This window comes from Carcharodon carcharias, chromosome 11 (assembly GCF_017639515.1).
Source record: "Carcharodon carcharias isolate sCarCar2 chromosome 11, sCarCar2.pri, whole genome shotgun sequence".
NCBI lineage: Eukaryota > Metazoa > Chordata > Chondrichthyes > Lamniformes > Lamnidae > Carcharodon > Carcharodon carcharias.
The window spans coordinates 78,017,027-78,043,105 of record NC_054477.1 but is presented as its reverse complement, the minus strand read 5'-3'; the positions used below and the strand labels follow the sequence as shown (position 1 = coordinate 78,043,105).

General features: G+C 43.3%; 1 protein-coding gene across 5 annotated transcripts in view; it reads left to right on the top strand.

The window, feature by feature from the left end:
• tenm4 (teneurin transmembrane protein 4) overlaps positions 1-26,079 on the top strand; it is a 523,453-nt gene that overhangs the window by 480,120 nt on the left and 17,254 nt on the right. For all 5 annotated transcript variants that reach the window (XM_041199170.1, XM_041199166.1, XM_041199169.1 and 2 more), the window contains 3 exons: positions 16,076-16,372; positions 17,854-19,465; positions 21,216-21,358. In XM_041199170.1, coding sequence (XP_041055104.1) covers positions 16,076-16,372; positions 17,854-19,465; positions 21,216-21,358 — 2,052 coding nt within the window. The remainder of the gene's footprint in view (positions 1-16,075; positions 16,373-17,853; positions 19,466-21,215; positions 21,359-26,079) is intronic.

The window sequence follows — 26,079 nt, the reverse complement described above, 5'->3', positions numbered from 1 at the left end:
GGCTATTTCAATTCATCCATTCACAAAGGTCTTACGGTGTGCCAGTGCAGCATCTAATTATCTCTTAAATAATCCTAGGTTTTTTACCTCTACTGCTGTATCTGGAAATTCATTGCATACATTGATTATAAAATCATTTAAGTTTACGGAGCAGGAAGCCTTTCGTCCAATTGTGTTTTGTGCCAGCAATTTGCTAAAATAATCCAAACTAACTTCCGGTATGAAAAAGGAGCTTCCTGATATTAGTTTTAAATTTCCCTTTTATTAGTTTGAACCTGTGTTCCTTGACCTCATCTTACAATTGAAAGTAGTATCCAAGATTTAACATTTTTATTCTCTTAACTCCCTTATATATCTTTACCAGTTCACATCCCAGATTTTATCTGTGAATCACTGTTCAGCTGGGACTTTGGAGGCCTACTTATAGCGCTATACAAGTGGATTGATTTGGAATGAGTTAAAATCTCTCTCTAGGAGCTGGATTTTCCCATTGAAAGTGGGAATCGGGAGCAGGAACAAATTGCATCACAACCCTGCCTCAGTTACCAGGCTACTGGGAAATCGGATTTTCCTGGTGGAAGGTGGGTCTGCCATCTCAATCAACAGTCCTGAGGCAAGAACCAAGGTGGGACAGCCCCAGAGCGGGCCCGCCTCAGCCTGAACCTCAGATGCTGGTATCTAAAAATGCAGATGTGAGCCTCCTGGGCCTTCACCCATCAACATCAATACCTGCTTAAAATTTGGTCCTTCTATTGAGTCATTCCCACTGTCTCTACCCCCTCCCTTACTGACCTGCCTCAACGTTAACATGCCTCCAATGCCATCCTTAAGTCCCTAAAAATCCTCCAACTTAACCTCCAAGAGGTTTCCTGGCCTTCTGTCCCACCTCCATCGTTGTTCATGCCTTTTCTCACTCAGTAGGATGGTGAAAAGCTTCTGAAGCATGCATGTCCAGTGAAAGCCCTGAAAGGCCTGACCTTGGGTGTTTCAATAGGGGCAGTTGGGCTCCTGCCCTGTGCCCTTTCCTGTGCCCCACAAAATGGCTGCCAGCAGAAACAGAGGCCCCAGCTACAGCAATAAATAGGCCAGTGTATTTTAACACTAGAGCCTCATTAAACTCTCATTGGTGGGTTTCCCACCTAAATCAATGACAAGTCCATCCACCTCTGCAGCCCAATTTCTGCCAAGTCAGTAAGATGCTTATTTTAAAGAGGGCAGACACTACTTAATGTAATGCTCCATACTTTGCTGCAAGACTGTCAGTGTGATGCAGCTAGAAACTAAGGCAGCATGAGTGGCAGGCAAGCTGCCAGATTCTCTGAGCCTATTTGGAGGTCCTGTTGGAAGAGGTCAGAATGAGGAAGGATGTTCGTTTTCCAGCCAATGCAAGGTAGATCCTGAAACATCAAGTCTATTGTGCATAGAGAGAGAGATAGCCCAGGTAGTCTTCTCTAGGAACATCACTCCCACATACTGGATCCAATGTAGGAAGCATGTGAATGACCTGTCAAGTCTGGTAAGGGTGAGTGCAGCTCTTCAATTCTCTAGTTATCTCAAGACATTAACACATCTCCACCATTTTCCACTGTTCCTAGCCTCCATCACATTCTTCATTGCACAGCTCAAGACCAAATTAAATTACTCCTTTTGTTCATTGACAGGATGTGTGCATCGCTGACAAGGTCAGCACTTATTGCCCTTGAGAAGGTGGTAGTGAACTGCCTTCTTAAGACTCTGCAGGCCGTAGGTACAGTAAGTCCTCGCTTAACGTTGACTCACTTAACATTGTTTCACTTTAGCATCATTAGCAAAGTAGCTCTGATGTTCCATTTAATGTTGCCAGTTACACTAGACCTTTCCCGCAGTGCTTCCACTCCCATTATTAGTCCCTCTTCCCCACCCGTAGCCTTGTCAATCACCCCCTCCTGGCCTTGACTCCCCCCAATACAGTAAGAGCCAACTTTTGTAAACACTGGACCAAAAAAAGAAAACCGCCTAAGTGAAGATTTAAAAAAAGCAAGGTGACCTTGGCATATTGCCTGCAGCAGGAAGTGCGCAATGCATGTGCATCATTTGTCACTGTTTGCACATGGGTGTTCCTTGGTGCTGTGATTTAATTTTTGCTCACTACAGTACTGTACTGGTGTACTGAATTTAAAAATGAGTGAGTCAGAGTCAAGCAGTAAATGTCCAAGAAAAGTGATAACACTTACCCAAAAAGTCACAATATTAGATAGACTGAAAAATGGTACAAGTTCTAAATGTTGGCCAGGGAATACAGTATCAATGAATTTACAATATTAGGCAGTCTGAAGATAAAGTAATGACCAGTGTTAGTGTTTCTGGTAGTCATATCGCCAGGCTAACTTTTGTAAGCAGAAGAGATCCACAGTTGGAAGAAATGGAGAAGTTACTAAACATGTAGAACAAAGGAGGACTCCAGTTAATGGTCCTATCATTAGAAATAAGGTGCTTGAATTGTACCAGCACATTAAAGTAGTAAAGAGGGTAGTACTTGTGTTATGGTGATAATGGTGACAATGAAGGTGGCGCAGAAGGTGCCTCTCCTTTGCCTTCCAGAGAAGTTTCGGCCAGTACAGGATGGTTTGATCAATTTAAAAACCGTTTGGTCTGCATAATATGAAGTTGGTGGGGGAGACTGGATCAGCTTGCCACTTAGCTGCAGGAGAGTCTCCCAAGGTGCTGCAGGAATACATTGAAGAGAGAGGGTACCAGGCAGAGCAAGTCTTTAACGCAGACAAAACTGAGCTGGCTGCCAAATAGGACTTACATATCCAAAGAAGAAAGGACATCTCCTGGTTTTAAAGCTGCAAACGACAAGCTAACACTCTTGCTATGTGCCAATGTGGCTGGTTTTAAATGTAAACTAGTGCTGGTTTATAGGTCAGGGAACCTATGAGCCCTTAAAAAGAAAAATAAATCTCCTCTGCCAGTCTTTTGGAAGGCTAACAGCAATGTTAAAGTTACAGAATTAGTGTTTGAAGGTTGGTTTGAGAATTGTCTTGAGGGCAGGACTTATCTGAGGGAAAAGAACTTGTCCTTCAAGGTCCTACTTATCCTTGTAATGCACCTGGGCATCCACAATCTCTAGCAGAGAGCCTCCAGATGCTGACATTTTGTTTTTACCCCCAAGTACAACCTCACTTATCCAGTCAATGGACCAGGGGATCATTGCACCCTTCAGAGCTTACTACACCCGTAGAAGTTCCAGTCACATTCTCAACCTTATGGAAGCAAACCCTTTGACCACAGTCCGTGATTGCTGGAAGGAATTCAACATCCTCACAGCAATAGGGATAATTAAGGACTCATAGGATGAGATAAGAGAATCAGCCATAAATGTCTACTGGAAACAAGTTTGGCCTGAGGCTGTGGATGATTTCACAGGATTCCACAATGTGCATGCTGAAGTTGCCAAGATTGTTGAGTTGACAAAACAAGTCAGAGGGGAGGGATTTGAGGACCTGGCCACAGATGAAGACAAGGAGTTGCTTCAGTCTCATCAAGAACTGTACTGAAGAATTGGTGGAACTGATAAAATTAAGTGAATTTAAATAGAAGCAGGAAGAAGAGCCTAAGAAGGGTCATTTTTTACACCCAAGATGATGGCAGACCTCATATGACCATCTGAAGATTTGAAAAAACAGGTGACAGACTATGACACCAACATCACAAGAGGCATTGCCCTTTGCAGAGTGATTGACACTCTGCTCCTTACTGAGAAGTTTAGAAAATTGAAAGACAAAAGATGAAGCAGTCAAGAATAACATTGTTCTTTTTCTCCACATCAACATCTACATCAGCCACTTCACTCACCCCCTCCACCTCCGCTCCCAAGTACAGCATTCTACAGTACTACAAGTGTGATAAATTTTACATTGCTCATGTTTTATTGCATTGTTAAATAATTTCTCCAGTAAATTTCTCAAGTTTATTAAAAAATGTAATTTTATTGCCTATCTTCTTTTACACATGTCATATTTTGGGATGGCTGGAACCTATCTAATTGACTCCCATTACATGTTTCTCGTTTGCAATTTTGCCCTTTGCGAGATTTTGCAGGAAAGTAACCCCCACAATCAGCGGGACTTTACAGTATTGCACACTGTATTCTGTTTATTCTACACTTGGTGATGTATTTTATTTTTGTAGTTATTTCAGCCAGGAATGCACAGTGCTGTACATGTATGGTGCAGAATTTCAACTTGTACCTTACTTTTCTGGGCAAGAAATGTCCAAACCTAATTCTGACTTTAACATGAGAACCTATGAATCACTTAAAGACATTCCACTTAAAGTTGCAATCTTTAGGAATGCAACCACAACCTTAATGAGGATGTACACCCACAATGCTGTTAGAGGGTTGTTCCAGAATTTTGACCCAACAGCAGTGAAGGAATAGGAATATATTTCTAAGTCAGGATGGTGTGCGACTTGGAAGGGAAATTGTAGGTGATGGTGTTCCCAAGCATTTGCTGCCCTTGCCCTTCTAGGTGGTAGTGGGCATGGGTTTGGGAGGTGTTGTCAAAGGAGCCTTGATGATTTGCATCATCTTGTAAATGGTTCACACTGCAGCCATATTATGTGGTGATGGAGGAAATAAATGTTTAAGGTGGTGGTTTTGGTGCCAATGAAGCAGGCTACTTTGTCCTGGATGGTGTTGAGTTTCTTGATTGTTGATCTGTATTCATCCAGGTAATTGGAGAGTAATCCAGTCTACATCTGACTTGTGCCATGTAGATGGTGGACAGGGTTAATGGAGTCAGGTACATCACTCACCACAGAATCCTCAGCCTCTGCCTTGTTCTTGTAGCCACAGTATTTATGGGCAGGACTTTTAGCTCGGTGGGTGGGCGCACGCCTGACCCGACCAAGCATGAAATGATGCATGATGATGTCGCCTGAGCTGTGCCAATGTCAACACACAGTCGCACAATAGTTCAGTCGGCAGGCATGTGCTGGAGCTGGCAGTGCGCCCGCCGACAATTAAAAAGCCTATTAAGGTCATTAAGTTATCAATTGTGCTGAATTTTTCACTACCCATTCAACCTAACAGTTGACGGGCAGGCAAAAAGACCAAGCGGCCTTTGCATTTTTTTGGAAACCTCATTCATGGGCTGGATGAGGATTCCAAAATCAAATACAAATGAAATAAAAACTTTCATTTTTAATTAAAAAACATGTCACTGTTCATGTGACAGAGTCACATGAGGGGACATGTTTCATTAATGTTTTGTGCTGCTTAATAATTTTTTCAATATATTCTTCATCTCCCTGAGGCAGCTCCATGCCTCAGGGAGATCATACAGTGCCCAAGGCGTACATGCGTGAATTGCTCACTAGGCCTGCTCGCCCTCCACCAACACCACCCCCCCCCACCCCACCAACCACAGGCAGCGCTCAACACTGCTGCTCGCATATCACACTGGGAAGACCTTAATTGGCCCACCCGCATAAAATCGCAGAGCGTTCCCAATCGCAACAGGCAATCAGCTTCCCAAGCGCCCTGCCCACCCCCACTGAATCCGCACACCAAGGGCAAAATTCTGCTCTATATGTCTAGGTCAGTTAAGTTCCTGATCAATGTAACTCTCAGGATGTTGATCATGGGGGATTTAGTGATGGTAATGCCATTGAATGTTAAGAGGAAATGGTTAGATTTTGTCTTGCTGAAGATGTTCATTGCTTGTCACTTGTACAGCATGAACGCTACTTGCCCCTTATCAGCCCAAGCCTGAATGTTATCCAAGTTTACTGACTGCTGCGACACACTGCATCAACATCTATTGCAAATGGAACTGTAGACTGTGAAATCATTAAGAAACAACCCCACTTCTGACTTTATGACAGAGTGAAGGTCATGGATGAAGCAGCCAAGAATGGTCAAACTAGATTGAATTTGTCCTGCTATTTGTGGAGAGGACATTCCTGGGAAATTTTCCAATTTGTTGGGTTGATGCCAGTGTTGAAGCTGTACTGGAACAGCCTGGCTACAAATGCTAATTTGGAAGCACAGGTCTTTAGCTCTGCAGCTAGATGTTATCAGGGCCCAGATCCTTTGCTGTATCCAGTGCACTCAGCCATTTCTCGATATTACATGGTTTGAATCAATTGGCTGAAGACTGGCTTCTCTGACCGTGGTGATCTCAGGAGGATGCCAACCGTGAGGTCTTCTGGCTGAAAATGGTTACAAATGCTTCAGCGATGTCTCTTGTGCCCATGTGCTGGGCTCTGCTATCATTGAGGATGAAGAAATTCAAGGGGCTTCCTCCTCCACCTATTTGTTCACTCTCTTCACAGGACCCAATAGCATCATTTGCATATTCTTCCTCGCAACTGCTGCACAATAAGCAGAAGTTACATGCATCTGCATTCTCCTTCTGAGAACAACCTCTGGCTATAATTTGCACTTCTTCATGAACCTCTGGAAAACATGCACAATCAAGCTGTAATATCTGCTATTTTTGAATCTGTCAATGTCATCTTCTTTTTCCCTAGGTCTTTCAATGGCTAGAACTCTCCCAGAAGTCACCTCAAAGGAGGGAAATCCTTCTGAGGAGACACCATCATATGTGTTCCATCACTCCTAGTCTGCACAAGGTGAAATACTTGACCAGCAGTAGATGCTAGTGACAGGGATAACTTGAGACAGCTTGCCAAAGGGGTAGGGCCTCTCACATCTCAGTTGAGGAGGAGAGAATGTGAACAGAATGAGAATAAAACTGCTTTCCTCACATCTCAAAGTTTGGAAGGCCTGCCAATGAAAGTGTGGAGTCCACTTCTAGCCAAACCTATGCTCCATCTTGGAAAAGCAGCTTCCTGCCCTGATCAGGTGCTTCTTTCATTGTCTAGGTCATGCTGCAGCTTTTTCTGCTCTCAATAGCAGTACGGCTTTAATGTGATCAACAACAATTTTAGAAAGCTGCTGGTGCCAGTTGTCATGCACCTTTGCTTCTGGTGCTGTGTGTCATGAGTGCTGCAAAATTATGCAAAAGAGCCGATCTTCCAATAAACTGGAAGGTAAGCTCACAGCTATGCAAAGGCACATAGTGCCAAAAGAGCAGTGCTTCTGCTGTCATAGTGCTGGAACCAAGTTGTTGGCCCTTCTAATTATTTCATTTTTAAATAACAACCCTTCAGTATCTGGTCATACAGCTTATTTTTCCAATGAATCAAGTCACAGATTTAAATCATAAGTGTCCATAACTGAAACTCAGTTGCCTTCACTGAGAGTGAGGTTTATTCACACTGTTGTTATAAGAGCTTAAGAAATAGGAGCAGGAATATGACATTGGGCCCTTCAAACCTGCTTCACCATTCAATACAATCATGTCCGATTTTGAAACTCATGAACAGGAGCGAGGAAAGATATCCTTCCCCCAGTCCCCTACTGCAAATAAACAATTTGCCGTTTGATCATGGAGCATCATTGATGATATTTACAGTTGCAGAGAAGTCACTGAATCAGACAGTCATAGATTCATTTAAAGGTATCTGTGCTGCTGTGACCTGCTAAGGGAGAAGTAATTAGCAGAAGCTAGTGAGTACATGGGGAAACAATAAAATAAGAAAAGGCAAAATATGAAATATTGTTAAGACAAGTCCAGGTTGGAGGAAAGGGAACCGCAGAGCACAGTGGCAAAACTGGCTTATAATGCAGGAAAGGTTCAAGAATGTAGCCAGAAGAGCATAACAGAGATTGAAGAAAAGCAGATTGTCAGGAATATATTAGTGGAAAATTGGTTGGATATTCAATTGTGTTGACTGATGGTGAGATCAATACAATGCCACCACTCCAAGGCTGACAGCCATGTAGACATTGCCTGAATGAATACTTTTTGTTTTGGACAAGGAGCATTCTTACGGTATTGTCTTTAACTTGTTTTTATATTGGTCATCTTGTTATTGTGGCTTGAAGCTCAATAGGTTGATGACTGAGTTGGATTTCAATCATCAAGGTGTCTTCTGTCTTATACAGATGGAAACAAATATGAGAATACAGACCAAAATTGAATTGCATTGTTGAAGTACATTACTTCAATTTCCCATAGATCTGATTTGTGGAGATTAGACTTACTTTAGACAATGAAGAGATACTTTTTAGTAATGTAATCATGCTGTATAATTATATATATACATGTCAAAAGCAATTCAAATTTCAGTTGTTTTAATGACATGGATTACTAAGGTTTCTAGTGGTAACTGGAGGTGTCATGAAGCAGGAATTAATCCTATAAATTACAGAAGGTTTTTAAACACCTGCTTAGGCATTATTTGCCTGTCCTTGGGGTATGCTAATTGCTGCAGTTGCACAGATTAATAACTTAGCTGCATAGCTACAAAATGAAGTGCATCAGAAATTTTAAAAAAGTATTTATTTTAACTTGTACTGCAAACTGTGGAAAATGAAAATAAGTAGCATGCGCTTCTATGATTCCTGTCCAAAGCCATTTGTTACATAGTCCCTTTCCGCGTATCCATCTACAGTAAAGCATTAGTAAGGTATTAAATTGGAACAAAGCACCAGCATCCTGTAACACATCTTCACTGAATGTTGTTCTCTTGTGAAATAACATGTCAAATGTTCTGTGAGTATTAATAGATATGGTAAGTACTTTTCAATCTTGATGTGTGATGATGCATAATACTTCAGGTGGAATATAAAACGCATGGAGCAGGATTTTCCGTGCCCGCTAGCATTGGGCATGTTTGGTGGCATGAGCGGACAACATGGTGAGAAGGCCAAAGCTGTGAAACCAGTTAGTGATCGTCTGCTCCACCCGTCAATGGCAGGCCGCGTTTCCTGCCATTAGATGTCGGGAATCTCATTGTAATACATCTGCATATAATTAGAAGGCCAGCCCACTGGAATTATACCCCAACGCTGGATTGTCCGCCCACGTCGGCAAGAAAACACGCTGATGCAGAACACGTCTTGACTAAGGTGACATGCAGAAGTCGGGACTTACCGCCAGGGCCTTGCTCACATGGCAGACATCCGAGGAGCAGAAGATGCTGGAGCCCAACAGCAATGGGTCTCTGGAGAAACATCCATGGTATGCTGGGTGGATTCTCATGGGCATGGCACTCCCACAAAGCAGTTCACAGAAGGTGGAAAGTCACCGTTGAGGATCTGCTCACAATGGATGATGGTCAAGGGGGTGGAGAGGAAGGTCCAGCTGTGTTTGAGAGAGGAAGATATACCATGGGTGAGAGGGGAAGGTCCAGGTTCGACTGGGAGAGGGAGAGGTGTCAGGGTGGAGTGAGGTTGGGAGGAGGAATGTAGGTGTCAGAGGCTGGTAAGGTTGGGGGTGGGAACAAAGGTGTTGGGGGGGTGAGGTTGGGAGGGGAGGGAAATGAAAGTGTCAGAGGGGACGTATTTGGGAGGTGGGGAATGAAGGTGTCAAGGTGGGTGAGGTTGGGGGGCAATGAAGCTGTCAGAGGGGGAGGTTGGGGGGAGGAGGGGATAATGAGGAGAAGAAGGCAACTGGGGCAATAGATGTAAGGGGAGGTTGTAAGGGAAAGGCAGATGGAGTGCAGAGATAGGAGGGAGTCTGGGAGACAAAGGTGAAGGATGAAATGCGGAGAGAAGAGAAAGAGACCAGGGATAGGAAGGAGTCTGAGGGAAGGAGGAGTGCGGGAAGGGGAGGGAGTCTAGGAGCAGGAAAGAGTGCAGAGAGGGGAGGGAGTCCAAGAGGAGGAAGGAGTGTGGAGAGGGGAAGGAGTCCGGGGGAAGGTGGGTGCAGAGAGGGAAGGGTGTACAGGTGGAGGAAGGAATCAGAAAAGGGAAAGGAGTAAGGCTGGAGGAAGGAGTAATGATGTCTGAAGGAGTCAGGAATGGGGAAGAACTAAGAGGGGGGTAGAGTATTGAAGGGGTGGAAGTTCCAAAGGGGGGGGAAAGGGGTTCCGGGGGGAGGGGAAGGGGTTCCGGTGCGGTGGAAGGGGTTCGGTGGGGGGTGGGGTGGGGTGGGGGGTGGTGGGTGATGGGGAGGGGATGGGGTTCCAGGGAGGGAGGGAGGGGTTCCTGATGGGGAAGGAGTTCCAATGGGAGAGAATGGGCTCCAGGGGATGAAGGGGGTCTGGGAGAAAGGGGTTCCAAGAGGGAGAGAGTCCGGAGGTGGGGGATGTTCAGGTTAACGTGCAAGGGAGGGGTCTGATGAGTTCATGACTGCCTCCTGGGGAGCGAACTGACAATGGGAGTGGTATGACGGTATAGTGAGAATGACCAAGGGCTGAGTGAGGCAGTAGGATAGGAGAGTGAGGGTTCGACAATATTGGGAGAAGGGGTGGTTGGTGAGGACTCAGAGACAGTCACGGACCCTGTGGGTAGTAAAGAGGAGGTCAGGGAGGTGAATGTGGATGGGGGTGGGATTTTCAGGAAGGAAGTGAACCTGCACGTTCACCTGGACATCCCTGAAAGAAAAGACTTGTGGCTGGTAGGTCATGGAGGGGAAGGTGGCAGGTGATACCAGGGTGGTCAACAGTGATGGGGGAAAGGAAATGGGTGACTGGGGGAGGGGAAAGGATGGGGGAGTGAAAGAAAAACTGTATTACCACCATGCTGTCTAAATCAAATGTGAAATAAGAGTCATGGTGGGCGAGAACAGGTGCTGCATGGGAGTGTGATCAGTGGCTGGGCGGAGATGTTCAACTGAAAGAGAACCCCAGCAGGCAGCATTGAAAATGCTCAGGACATTAAGATGAGTGTGATACGAGAAAGATCTGCGTGCATGGGAGAGTGCTTGCATGAGGCTCTGAAAGGCCCTGCCCATACACAGACTTAAGTCTTCAGAATCATTTGTGCGCAGCTGAGTTGCTAGTGGGGAGGATGCAGTGGGAGGACTCACAAAGCCTGTCAATGATGCTGACAGACACCATTACACATTATTCAGTGAGAGTGAATATATTTCCCAATTATAAAGTGACAAAATGTGTTCACCCGTGCAACCTACTATGATCAGAATTTCTTAACTTTTGAATGCCTTAGACTTCTAGTTGCTGCCCGAACATCTGCAGCTGGGGTGGAGACAGTCTGTACAATGGTCGGCCCTGTTGCCTCTGATGCCTTTGGCATGGATCCTCTGGAGAACCGAGGCCTTGGGGGCCCTGGCTTGCTTTGGCTGTCCTCCTGTGGGCCAGCTGCTCCCTCTGTGACAGAGGATGAAGCTGAGGGGGTCACAGGCAAAGGGGACTTAGCGGGAGAGGATAGCCTCTGAGATTACTGAGTGGATGGCCCAGGGGCGTCCAGCTGCCTGCTCCTTCTCCCTTCGATGCCCCAGCCTGACTCCTTGAGGGGAAGGAGCACCTGGCGGATGTTGAGGTGCCCCATTTCCCTTTAGCATTGCCACTGCAAAAACTTACCTGTGGCTTCTGCAATGGAGTGCAGGTCTGCACACATCTCCTCGTTCTGCTGAACCAAGTCTGCATGACATCCGCCATCCTCCCCATGTGGCCACATGTGAGCATCACTTCATTAGGGAACAGGTGGACGCACTCCTCTGACTTGCATGCCACTCTGTTGAGGGATTCCAACAGCTCTGCATGATGTTCCCATGCCTTCTGCTGACTCTCCAAGATGAGTTGGAAGGCCAAATCCAGAGGCTTGTCATCTGACTCGGACCTTACCGATGCCTGATTTCCATGAGTCCTCCAAGTGCCGGGGAGCTCGCATGAAGCTGCCTCCTCCTGTTGCAGATATGTGTCTGTGCGGTGACCACTGGATTGTGAACTCAAGTCTGCTCTAGACCTAGGTCCCACCGTGTGTCTCTGTACTGGTGGAGGGTGTGGGTAAGCACTGTGACGGGTCTTCCAGGCTCTTGTTTCCGTCATTTTAATACATTTGCATCTAAGTATAAGCCCTGCTCACTGGAATCATCTCCACACTGGATCATCCAGGCACATCTGCATGATGTACATAAGTGACATGCACCTGGCGAGCTGCACTTCATTCGGGACTTCGAGGTTTATTTGCCTACCTTTCTTCGGGCAGCAGTCACAGTCATTAGTGCCAGGTTTCACAGGCAGCACCACATCACTTTTACGGGGGCTCACAGGCAGGTTTCTAACTACCAGACAAGCCATAAAATGGGGTTGGCTTTTCAACGGCTGCAGAACTAGGGCTTGCTTGGGGAAGGGGGAGAAGTGGCCTCATGCAAGGGAAGAGGCTGTAGGGTAAGAGCTGTATTGGGAAAGGGCGGTATCCCTGGGTATGTATGGGGACACATGTTGATTTGTGCAAGTGGCCTCAAGATGGTGAGGGCTGAGGAGGCAGTCTCCAGAGGAGATGAGGCCAGTTGGGGATATGAGGGTATGTGTGTGAGATTGGGCGATGATGGCCCTTCAGCTGGCAATAAGATGCTAGCTATTGTGTGATGGCCTTGTCACTGTGTGAATTTAGAGTGATCAGATGGTTGCCTTACCCAAAAAGCTCTTACAATCTGTTTTTTTAAATTCCTGGCTGGTTTACTCTCATATTCTATATCCTATTTTTTTGCCCTTTTTATCAACTTTTTGTCCTTTGCTCATTTTTAAAACACTCACAACCTTCAGGCTTCCTATTATTCTTTGCAATGTTAGAAGCCTCTTTTAATTTAATACTATCCTTGACTTCCCTTAAAAGCCAGGGATGGATCTTTCTTGCTGAGTTTTTGTTTTTACAAAAGTACTTCATTCACTGCAAAACGCTTTGAGCTGTCCAGTGGTCATGACAAGTGCTATATAAATGCAAGATTTTCTGTTTTTTAGAACCAAGAGAGAAATTATGTTTATAGGTATTTTGGTCTGTAATTTACTTTCTTCACCTGAATAACTTAAAATAAATTGTATTGAAACCGCTTAGCTGTTCTTCCTTTTTCATACAGATACAAACATACGAATTAGGAGCAGGAGTAGGCCACTCGGCCCCTCGAGCCTGCTTTACCATTTAATAAGATCATTGCTGATCTGAATGTAACCTCAACCCCACATTCCTGCCTACCCCCAATAACCTTTCACCCCCTTGTTAATCAAGAATCTACCTAGCCCCGCCGTAAAAATATTCAAAGACTGCTTCCACCACCTTTTGAGGAAGAAATTTCTAAAGACAATCAACCCTCTGAGAGAAAAAATTTCTCCTCATCTGTGTCTTAAATGAACGACCCCTTATTTTTAAGCAGTGACCCCTCGTTCCAGATTCTCCCACAAGATCTACTCAATCACGTTAGAACTGAAATTTCACACTATTTATATATTTCAGAGCCTAGAGTTAAGGCAACAAATTTATATGGCTAACAAATTATGAGGAATCTGGTTCGACTTCATTTCCTTCTCAAAAAGAATAGTGTGAATGAGGATGAGGGGATGGGGGAAAGAAGTGTGAGGTCTGATTTAAAGAGGAAGGAATCCACAAGATAATATCCCCTCCCCAAAGGAGAAAGAGAGAGCACACATGCTATACAGCTATACAGAACTTAATGAGGAAATCTATATTAGAGGATTCCATTTCAACAAAGAGGCGATAAGGGAGCTCTACCTTGAGAATCTGGGGCTGCAGTCATCTGCCCAAGCGAATCTTTCTAAGGCTATGAAAATCACAGCCACAGGCAGCTTCTGTGGTACCAGGTCTTTAAAGGCAGCCGTCTTGGATCACTCCAGTTTGGTATCACAACAAGGCAACAATAAGATAAGGCTATCCAGTTTAATAGAGTTTCTGATTTTTCCAAGCTCCAATGTGCAACCAACTTCACCAATGCTGCTTTGTGAGCCTCTAAAGAAAATCACCACAACTTACTGAACAGAATACTCACTCTGTTCAGAATGTGTGTGACAACATGCAAAGAACGCTGCACATCAATACAAGATTTGTTGATGATTGTTAATACACAATACAACAAACTCCAGAAGCCAACTTACTCTTTCTTAAAACTTGAGTATCTAAACATGACTTTCTTTCTCTTACTCTGGTGCTTCTTGCAACCTGAGGACCTGTGTCATGGCAAATGATTGGTTTCTCCAATGGTACAAAGAGCTAGCTCATGGCATCCTTTCTACTTGGCAACTTGTTCCTTGGAGGAAGCCACTAACGGCTATATCTCAGTGATCTTATGCCTGAACCTTATGGTGTTTCTTCCTATGTGCCAGTGCTGTGGTGCACTGAGAGAGAAACCAGATGCCTGTTTTGTTCTGCTATCCTGAGAATGGCAGCCTCAGCAACATTTATTCCAGCCATTGCCATGCCACTCGGCCCTGGATCCTTGTGCCTGCCGGTCAGCAGGAATGGCAAGTGAAACAACATCTATCGGATCTTGAAAGACTTTGGAGAAAGTAGCCTGCAACTTTGCCTCCAGGTCTGGAAGCTGGTTCTCTCTGCATCTACCATTAGAGCTGCAGTCTGTGCTTCCATGCAGTAGGAGGCAATAATCAGTCCCTGGCAGTTCCTTAGATTGGGGTCTATCACAGATTCCAGCAAAGCTGACACAAATTTGAATGATGCAGTTCAATGTAGATGAAGCTTCCCTGTTGTTACCACAAAAAAATTCTGTAGATATTCTAAATTTTCATTTGTCAGCTGCCTTGCCTCTTTGGAGACTGCCCTTAGAACCTGTACGCAGCCGTAATGATCCACAAGTCTCCTTTTCAGGTGAGTGTCCGTGAGTTCTGTGTCCCAGAAATCTAAAGCCGTGGTCAGATGCCCTCTTGACTACCAAAAAAGTTGTTGGTTTACAGGAAAGGTTTCAATAAAGGTCAGTAGTTACTTCGTAGGTCTCTTAGCACATCCATTCTCATAATCACATACCTTAAATCACCATAATAGCCACTTACAAATGTAGGTATTTCATGAATTTGCATTTAATCCCAAGTACAAATCTAGCTTTCTTTAAACAGGGATGCACAAAGTTCCACGTGAAAATCGCAGGAGGTGCCATATTTCAAAGGAGATGTTAAACTCAGATTTACCTGCCTGCTCATATGAATATAAAAGAACTTAAGGCACATGTTTGGAAAAGATCAGAGTTCTGTGATCCTCCCAACATTCCTCTTTCAATCAATGTCAATAAAATAGAATATCTAGTTATTCATATGTTTTTATATATTAATGGAATGTGGGCATCACTGGTTGGGCCAGTATTTATTGCCCAACCCTAATTGCTCTTGACAACTGACTTGGCTTGAAATGGCCATTTTGGAGGACATTTTTAAGAGTCAACCACATTGCTGTGGGTTTGGAGTCGCATGTAGGCCAGACCAGGTAAGGACAGCAGATTTCCTTCCCTAAAGGACAGATGGGTTTTTACAACCTTTTACAAATGACTGTGCTGGATCTTGGCTGATTTTCCTCATGTTTGGAAGAAGCTGTCACCTGAAAGAGGTCTGTAGTTTATTAAGAAAGAATTCATGGTCCTCTAGTTCCAGATTTTTTTTTAATTGAATTCAAATTCACCATCTGTTATGGTGGGATTCAAACCCAGGTCCTCAGAACATTACACTGGGTGTCTGGAGTAATAGTCTGATGACAATACCACTATGCCACTGCCTCTCCCTTATTGTTGTGTGTAAATTGGCTGCCATGTTTACCTACTGTCTACACTTTCAAAGTAATTCATTGGGGTGTGAAACACTCTGAGCCATCCTAAGAGTATGATGGGCATTATATTAATGCAAATTCTTTCTTAATAAACTACAGACCTCTTTCAGGTGAGAGCTTCTTCCTAACATGAGCAAAATCAGTCAAGATCCAGCATGGCCATTCTCTGCCACTTTTTCTGCTCCATTGCATCCCATGAATCAGCACGCGCAGAGCTTTAAAGCAGAAATATTATGCTTGATGCCTTCAGCAGAGCACGAGTAAAATAGAAAATGATCTTTAAATAGCTAGCAGGGAAAATATGCATGATGGTGTGAAGAAATAGTAAAAATCGTAGCAAAATATCTGCAGGCAGAAAAAATGCTCACAGATCTGCCCCAAATTTGTTGACAAACCCATAGATCATGAGACCTTTTCCAAAGTTTTCTTACTTTTTAATCTATAGAAGAGGATGATTGAGGAGTTTTATAGCTTGTTCTATATATTTTCCAGGTCCATAGCCGAAATCTGCTGTCTCTGGATTTTGATCGTGTAACTAGAACAGAAAAAATATATGACGATCATCGGAAATTCACCCTTCGAATCCTGTATGATCAGGTTGGCCGACCTACATTGTGGTCTCCAAGCAGCAGACTAAATGGGGTGAATGTGACATACTCTTCAACTGGTCAAGTGGCAGGTATCCAGAGAGGTACCATGTCAGAAAGAATTGACTATGATCAGGCTGGCAGGATTGTATCTAGAACTTTTGCAGATGGAAAGTCATGGAGCTACACTTACCTTGAAAAGGTAATGCTACAGTGATGTGCCTCTCCTGAAGTTTATTTTCTTCATACATGATGTACATTTTGAGAAAAGTGAGTTAGTTGTTGTCTTTTATATAGGAAATCTGTAGTAAAGTTCAACAATTGGAAAATTGTATAAAAGGACATTTTGAATGCTGAGAGGTGTGCTAAACATCATTGTTGTCACCATCATCATCGTCATCAATTCCTCAAAATGAGGATATCTGCCAGGTTTCATGATTTGTGTGTCCTTGATCAATCCTAGAACCATAGGTCTTTGGACAGAGGGGATGGGAGTTACCCTGAGGAAGCGGCGTTCTCGAGCCAGGGTTCTGCTCTCTCTCCTGCTTTTGCCACTTCTCCACAGCAGAGATTATAGGGTCAGTTTCTGACTGTTTGCAGTTTGATGGATGAGGTGCCGGCACATGGCATGGTTTGTGGCAAGTTCTTCCCAGGCACCAATATCCATGTCCCCTTTTCAATGAGACCTTCAGAGTGTCCTTAAACCATTTTCTCTGTCCTCCTCGAGATCAAGTGCCATCTTTCAGTTATGAAAGGGGGATCTGTTTCAGAAGCTGATTATTTGGCATATAGATGCAGTACCCAAACCAGGGGAGCTGATTTCACATGATTATGGTTGCAATAATTTGCAATGTAATATTTTCCCCAGCAGAATTGGGTTTACATTACATTCTCTTCTTTCCTCCCCAAATCTACCAGAGTGCGTTACCTTTGCAGTGTGAAATGGCAAGGCGAATGTGCCATCTAGGGTGCTGCTACTACAGTTTGTGTTGCTCTGAAACCATTTCTTAAGTTCCGCTTCATACAATGTAATGGCCTCTGTGTTGTAATGGCATGAATCCATTTCAGTCATGACCACTCTTAAGAGACATCTGATGAAAAATGTCAAACTTGACGTGTTTATGAGAATGGCAAAATGTGGCAAATTCCAAATGTAACTAGGTACCTCAGTGTCATGTAGGAGGTAGAGAAGAATGTCTTCTGTGTGCATCAGCTGAGCATCTAATTATTCTTGTTTTGAATTGCATTTGTTTCTTAAATGATAGTTGAAGACTTTCCTTTTATTTGTCATACATTGTAAGGACAATTATTCTACGATCTAGTGACCCTTTTATGACACCTTTCAAAAGGTATACGTTGCATCTGAAACTAAATTGTTTTGTCACACCTTGCTCAGTGAAACTATTACATTTAGTTCAGATCTAGCTAGTGTGCCCTATTAATGCTAACATGATTTACAAAGATTTGATTAATTTCTTCGGGGCTGCACTCTAAACATCTGTTTAGTTTCAGCTACAGATTTAAGATGCCATAAAATTAAATATATTATTCCTCGTAATTAATTAACTTGTCCGGGAAGATTGGTGGAAGTTCATGTAAATAGATGAAATAGTTAATGGAATTCATACAAATCATGATGTACAATTAGTAACTATAAAATGTTCTTTCTCCTGTTTCTCACAGTCCTCTGTGCTCCTTCTACATAGTCAAAGACAGTATATCTTTGAATTTGACAAAAATGATCGGCTATCTTCTGTGACAATGCCAAATGTGGCTCAGCAAAATCTGGAAACCATTCGTTCTGTGGGCTATTACAGGAACATCTACAAACCCCCGGAGGGTAATGCTTCTGTAATTCAAGACTTCACAGAGGACAATCAGCTGTTGCAGACTTCATACCTAGGAACTGGACGTCGTGTGCTTTACAAGTATGGCAAGCTGTCCAAGCTCTCTGAAATCCTTTATGATACCACTAGGATTGGCTATACTTATGATGAAACAGCTGGAATGCTTAAAACTGTCAACTTGCAGAATGAAGGCTTCACTTGCACTATACGTTTCAGGCAAATCGGCCCTCTTATTGACAGACAGATCTTTCGATTCAGTGAGGAAGGAATGGTGAACGCTCGCTTTGATTATAACTATGACAACAGTTTCCGGGTCACCAGTATGCAAGCTGTGATCAATGAGACACCTTTACCCATTGATCTGTATCGATATGATGATGTTTCTGGTAAAATTGAACAATTTGGAAAATTTGGTGTAATTTATTATGACATTAATCAGATCATCACTACTGCAGTCATGACTCACACTAAACATTTTGATGCTTATGGGCGAGTGAAAGAAGTCCAGTATGAAATTTTCAGATCACTCATGTATTGGATGACAGTGCAATATGACAACATGGGTAGGGTAGTAAAACGGGAACTGAAGGTTGGTCCCTATGCCAATACATCCAGGTATGCTTATGAATATGATGCAGATGGTCAATTGCAGACTGTATCCTTGAATGACAAGCCTCTGTGGCGCTACAGCTATGACCTAAATGGAAACCTCCATTTGCTAAGTCCTGGCAATAGTGCTCGTCTGACTCCCCTGAGGTATGACCTGAGAGATCGGATTACTCGTCTTGGAGAGGTACAGTACAAAGTAGATGAGGATGGTTTCTTACGACAGAGAGGAAATATTATCTTTGAGTACAATTCAGCTGGACTTCTTAGCAAAGCATACAGTAAAACAGATGGTTGGAAAGTGCATTATCGATATGATGGAGTTGGAAGACGGGTGTCAAGCAGAACCAGCTATGGGATGTATTTACAATTCTTTTATGCAGATCTGAGTAATCCTGCAAGAGTCACACACATGTACAATCATACAAGTTCTGAAATAGCATCGCTATACTATGACCTTCAGGGACACCTTTTTGCTATGGAAATTAGCAGTGGCGATGAGTTCTATGTTGCCTGTGATAATACAGGAACCCCATTAGCTGTGTTCAGTGGAACTGGTTTAATGATTAAGCAAATCACTTATACTGCTTATGGAGAGATTTATATGGACACAAATCCATCCTTTCAACTCATTGTAGGCTATCATGGAGGCTTGTATGATCTCCTCACCAAACTAGTGCACTTTGGACGGCGAGATTATGATGTGCTTTCTGGAAGATGGACAGCACCTGATCACGATGTCTGGAATCATCTCAGTGACAGTCTTGTACCTTTTAATTTGTACATGTTTAAAAATAACAACCCAGTCAGCAACATGCAGGATATCAAATGCTATATGACAGGTAAGAAAAATTGTTTCTTTTCTTTATGTAAATTAATATTTCAGTGATTACGTGTTCTGTTTCATGCAGATAGCTATCACACTGGTAATCCTTAAAGAGCTGATGGATGAACCTAACATTTCCATTACTTCTCTGTACACTAGAGCAAGTCTAATCCATACTCTCTAATGAATTCATTGTAAAGCAAGCTGACCAGTGTTCTATGATCAATAGCTGGTATGAAATTAAACCTCTGATTGAAAAGAGTTTGGTGTAGTTTTATTTACCATTTGTAATATTTTCTGAAATGTGAGACTTTACAAGAAGCATATACTTTTGTGACAGAGAACTACAAAGCAAATTTGTACCTGTCCTATACATTAAGGGACCAAAATTAAATATAATTTTGCTGTGTCAGGTTAGACTCTAATAGGAAAGAAATGCTACTATTAAAGGAACAGCAGAAAATGTGAAGTGTAACATGTGTTGTCTTAAAAACACCAATTCAAATGCAATGTAAGTAACTAAAGAAAAATAACCCTCTGCAACTGTCACAATTTTAATACGTGATCTTGAATAAGGATGTCATGATTGTCTAAACCTACAATGATTGAACACCATTCACTTAACTTAGTTACCAACAACATAGCCATAGCATTACAACACATTATATTGAATGTGATTTATTCTGCACAATCTTAAGGGCAAATTAAAGTAAATGTAGGAAAATAATGAATTTCATTTGCATTCAAAATTTGTAATATTGACAAAGCCAATTATATAATTATAATTGTTACATTTCCATTTAAAACAATGAGCTTTTAGAGGCACCCTGGTCTTTACATAAAAATAATATTTTAGTGGCAAAGCCTTAAAATTAATAGTAAAAAAAAATCTTGTTAGGTAATACTTTAAGCTGAAGTCGGTGGAAATTTGTGTGAGATTATTTACTGTGTTTATCTGCTATATTTTCTGTAACATTTATATGACCCGATTTTAACTCCAGACCAGTTTTCTGCAAGTAATTAGCAGTATGAGTTTAGAAATTTACCAAGCGTTCCACAAAAGAGGCCTAGAGTACTTTAATTCACTCATTTAAATCCCATTGTCAGATTTCCCACTTGTTCCAAGACGTCACTGGGAAGTGGCAGAAATTTGTGTGGCTAGCAACTTGAAATCATTTCTGTTGCCTTGCTTCGAAATCACTTCTCCCTTCAACTTTATGTCCCTTCACGCAGCCTCTGTTCCTTTAACACCAAGCATATCCTTGTTCACTCCTCCCCCAACTGAATCATTGGTGACTGTTCAACTGTTCATCTTCTGTCTCACAGAGCTCCATGTTCTTCCTGTTTCCAAAAAACTCCTCTGTGCCCTCCTCTTCTTCAACAGTGCCTTTCATCCCCAGTTCTAGACCTTTCCATTTCCCTTTCCTCCATGGCATTTATTGTTGATCCCTTAATGTAAAGCTATTTGAGATGTCCCCCTGCATGTGTAGAGCATTTTAGAAATGCAATATGTTTCAAAAATTGAAACTGCAAAATAATACAACTGTTTGCAATGTGATATGTGTATTATATGCCAGTTAATCTGACACATACAAAATGATAGTAGTAATTTAAATACTTTTCTATATTTTACACTTCTGATGAAAGTTATTATTGATCATCCAGCTGTTTGTGGAAATTCTGCAGTAAAGCTTAACAGTTCCCTGGTGCCGTATGTAAGACAACCGAAAGAATTTGAATATAGTTTCACTCTTTTTATGCTACAGATGTGAACAGTTGGCTGCTGACATTTGGATTCCAGCTGCACAATGTGATCCCAGGATATCCAAAGCCAGAAACTTCTTTAATGGAACCTTCCTATGAGCTTCACAACACTCAGATGAAAACTCAAGAGTGGGACAACAACAAGGTAACAACCCCCACAAAGGCTCTCCTTTAGAAGATTATGGAAACCTGATAGGGTGGGAAAACAGCATTATTTCATGGCGCTTATGAACTTCCAGATTCCTGTTAATACCCTAGGACTCAGCTAATCACATAATTACTTTACCAAATTTAGCCATGAGGTGTGGACAAAGTGAAACTGCTCAACCTTCTAAAAAGGTCTCATGTACTGTAGAGAGGTGCCTCTTATGTGTTTGCAAGGACCCTTCATCTTGGCTCATAGTGGCCAGGTTGATTTGTTTTAAACAGCAGCCTGTGTAAATTGATTTGAATTTACGTTTCCAAGGGAGGAATCTCAGCAATTTGTAAAAAAAAGATTTAGTAGAAATATCTCTAATAATGCTCTCGTAAAAGGGGCATCGACTCAGAACTATAAATAGAGAAACAAAGGAGAAAGATGGAAGATTTTTGTTCACAGCAAGGGTTATTAGCACCTCAATTGGCTATTGAGGCAATGGTGATAATTTTAAAAAGAGCTAATTAAGAACAGTCCCCATCACTTACACCACCCACATTTAAATTGTGCAATTATTTAAATTGGCCAAAAAGCACGAACCAATTATCATTTCCATTGTGGCCAATGAGAAATTTGTCGCTTCCAGCATGTTAAATGCTCTTTGAATTTCAGGCAGAAACAGGTGATTACTTGTTGGTTCACACCTCATTGAGGTGCAATTCCCATTTAAATTAATCCCCCCTCATTGATGTCAGGTTACAGTTTGTACTACTCAGCAATAACATGTTTGGTAAATAAATATCATTTTCTTCAATTCCAATTAAATTGTGTACTTAATCCCTTCTGAGTGGTGGAGAAAAAAGAAATAAAGAACATAAAAATATCTGAGGAAAAGTCAGGAAAATGGGATTAAAATAGGTTGTTTCAATTGAACCAGCACCAGCACAGGCAGGATTGGTCAAGTGACCTCCTATGCTGTAGCTTGCATGACCCTGTTGGGTAAATCAGTGACAATCAATGGGAGCTCAATTTATAGGTAATATTGTGCGACAAATTCTATAACCTGCACTTCTACTGAGTGGAGCTGAATTTAACCTTTTTTTTAGAAGCAACCAGCATGTTACATTAGGGAATTTCTGAGCAGTTATATGGAAACTATTTGATGGAAGACAACAATTTGCACTAAAAAATAAAAACAAGAAATGCTGGTAAAACTCAGCAGGTCTGGCAGCATATGCGAAGAGAGAAACAGAGTTAACATTTCGAGTCCATATAACTTCTTCAGAGCTAAAGAGAAGTAGAAATGTGATGTGATGGATTTTATACTGTTTAAAAGGGGGTGGAGCAGGTGGAGCAAGATAGAAGGTCAGGAATGGGTGACAGCTAAGGAGAGATTGACAAAGATGTCATGGACACTAGACAAAAGGAATGTTAATGATAATGGTAAAGAGTAAAGAAGGTGCTAATAGTGGCAGAAAGGTAAGATAGCAGAAGGTTAATAGCAGCACAAGGGTCAGTGCTCTGTGAAAGCACAGCATAGAAACAAGTGACGGATGGCCCATGGAGGAGGGGCATTGGGGAAAAGGGTTTTTAAAAATGCAAATAAATAAAAGAATAAAATAAATTTAAAAGTAATTAAAAATTAAAATTGGATTTAAAAAGGGTTCAACATGGAGGAGAGAGTTCATGGTCTGAAGTTGTTGAACTCGATGTTAAGTTTGGAAGGCTAAAAAGTGCCTAATCGGAAGATGAGGTGCTGTTCCTCCAGTTTGCATTGGGCTTCACTGGAATGTTGCAGCAGGCCAAAGGATGGACATGTGGGCATGAGAGCAAGATGGTGAGTTGTAATGGCAAGCAACAGGAAGGTCTGGGTCATGCTTGTGGACTGAGTGAAGGTGTTCCACAAAGTCCTTTTTGAGCACTGACCCTTGTTCTGTTATCAACACCTTCTGCTATCTTACCTTTATGCCACTATCAGCACTCTTTACCATTACCACTAACATTCCCTTTGTCTCGTCTGCATGACATTTTTGTCAATCTCTTATTCTTCGTCTCATCCGACGCCTCAACAAGAAACTTTTTCTCTTTCTCTCAAGTGCTAAGGAATGCAAACTCCAACAACTCATCAACACCACCACCCATCCAGGACCCTCCACCCCTGACTGTCCCTCTGTCCCCACCCCATCTTCCAATCCCAGCCCCGGCCGGGTACTTACTATACCCCCCTGACCTTCCCCTCTCCGATGCTGAACGTTCAGTGCTCAGCAAAGGACTTAGTCTCATACCCTTACGCCCTCAGCTCAATGAATTTTGGGCTCGGCATGATGCTGAACTCTTCTTCCGCCGCCTTCGTCTCCATGCTCACTTCTTTGGGCAGGAGTCTTCTCCCCGTTCAACGGATCCTTTTATCCACCTCCAATATTCTCCCTCCGCCTGGATCCCTCCCTCTGGATTGTTACCTTCTCTTGATCTTTTCATTGAGAACTGTTGGCGTGACATTAGTCGTCTCAATTTCTCTGCTCCTCTCACCCATTCTAATCTGTCTCTCTCTGAACTTACCGCACTCCATTCTCTCAGGTCCAACCCTGACATTGTCATCAAACCCGCTGACAAGGGTGGTGCTGTTGTTGTCTGGCACACTGACCTCTACCTCGCGGAGGCTGAGCATCAACTCGCAGACACTTCCTCCTACCTTCCCCTGGACCATGACCCCACCACTGAACATCAAGCCATTGTTTGCAGGACTGTCACTGACCTCATCTCCTCTGGAGATCTTCCATCCACAGCTTCCAACCTGATAGTCGCCCAACCTCGCACATCCCGCTTCTACCTCCTACCCAAAATCCACAAACAGGACTGTCCCGGCAGACCGATCATATCAGCCTGTTCCTGCCCCACGGAACTGATTTCTTGCTATCTTGACTCCCTTCTCTCTCCCCTTGTCCAGTCCCTTCCCACCTACATCCGTGATTCCTCTGACACCTTACGTGTCATCAACAATTTCCAGTTCCCTGGCCCCAACCGCCTCCTCTTCACCATGGACGTCCAATCCCTCTACACCTCCATCCCCCACCAGGGTGGTCTGAGGGCCCTTAGCTTCTTCCTCGAGCAGGGGCCCGAACAATCCCCATCCACCTCGACTCTCCTCTGTCTGGCTGAACTTGTTCTCACACTGAATAATTTCTTCTTTAACTCCTCTCACTTCTTCCAAATAAAAACTGTGGCTATGGATACCCGCATGGGCCCCAGCTATGCCTGTCTCTTTATGGGGTATGTGGAACATTCCTTGTTCCAGTCCCACTCCGGCCCCCTCCCACAACTCTTTCTCTGGTACATCGACGATTACTTCGGTGCTGCTTCAAGCTCTCATCGGGACCTGGAAAAATTTATTAATTTTTCTTCCAATCTCCACCCCTCCATCATTTTCACATGGTCCATCTCTGACACTTCCCTTCCCTTCCTTGACCTCTCTGTCTCAATTTCTGGTTATAGACTGTCCACCAATATCCATTACAAGCCTACCGACTCCCACAGCTACCTCGATACAGCTCCTCACACCCCGCTTCCTGTAAGGACTCCATCCCATTCTCTCAATTCCTTTGCCTCCGTCGCATCTGTTCGGATGATGCTACCTTCAAAAACAGTTCCTCTGACATGTCCTCCTTCTTCCTTAACCGAGGTTTTCCACCCACGGTAGTTGACAGGGCCCTCAAACGTGTTCAGCCCATCTTCCGCGCATCCGCCCTCACGCCTTATCCTCCCCCCCCCCCAGAAACATGATCGGGTCCCCCTTGTCCTCAATTATCACCCCACCAGCCTCTGCATTCAAAGGATCATCCTCCGCCATTTCCACCAACTCCAGCATGATGCCACCACCAAACACATCTTCCCTTCATCCTCCCTGGCAGCATTCCATAGGGATCATTCCCTCCGTGACACCCTGGTCCACTCCTCCATTACCCCCTGCTCCTCAACCCCCTCCTACTCCTCAACCCCCTCCTATGACACCTCCCCGTGCGAACGCAAGATATGCAACACCTGCCCCTCCACTTCCTCTCTCCTCACCGTCCAAGGGCCCAAACACTCCTTTCAAGTGAAGCAGCATTTCACTTGCATTTCCTTCAACTTAGTCTACTGCATTCATTGCTCCCAATGCAGTTTCCTCTACATTGGAGAGACCAAACGCAGACTGGGTGGCCGCTTTGCGGAATACCTTCGGTCTGTCTGCAGGCATAACCCAGACCTCCCTGTCACTTGCCATTTTAACACTCCACCCTGCTGTCTTGCCCACATGTCTGTTCTTGGCTTGCTGCATTGTTCCAGTGAAGCTCAACGCAAACTGGAGGAACAGCACCTCATCTTCCGACTAAGCACTTTACAGCCTTCCGAACTGAATATTGAGTTCAACAATTTTAGATCTTGAACTCTCTCCTACATCCCCACCCCCTTTCCATTTCTTCCCCCTCCTCCTTGTTTTTTTCCAATAATTTATATAGATTTTTCTTTTCCCACCTATTTCCATTATTTTTAATGTATTCCACCAATCATTTATCTATATCTTTTATGCCTTTTTAGTCTTATTTCACCCCATCCCCACCAGAGCTACCTTGCTTGTCTTGCCATCCATTCTTAATTAGCACATTCTTTTAGATAATATCACCACCTTCAACACCTCTTTGTTCTTTTGTCTGTGACATCTTTTGGTTATCTCCTTCTATCACTGCTTGCTT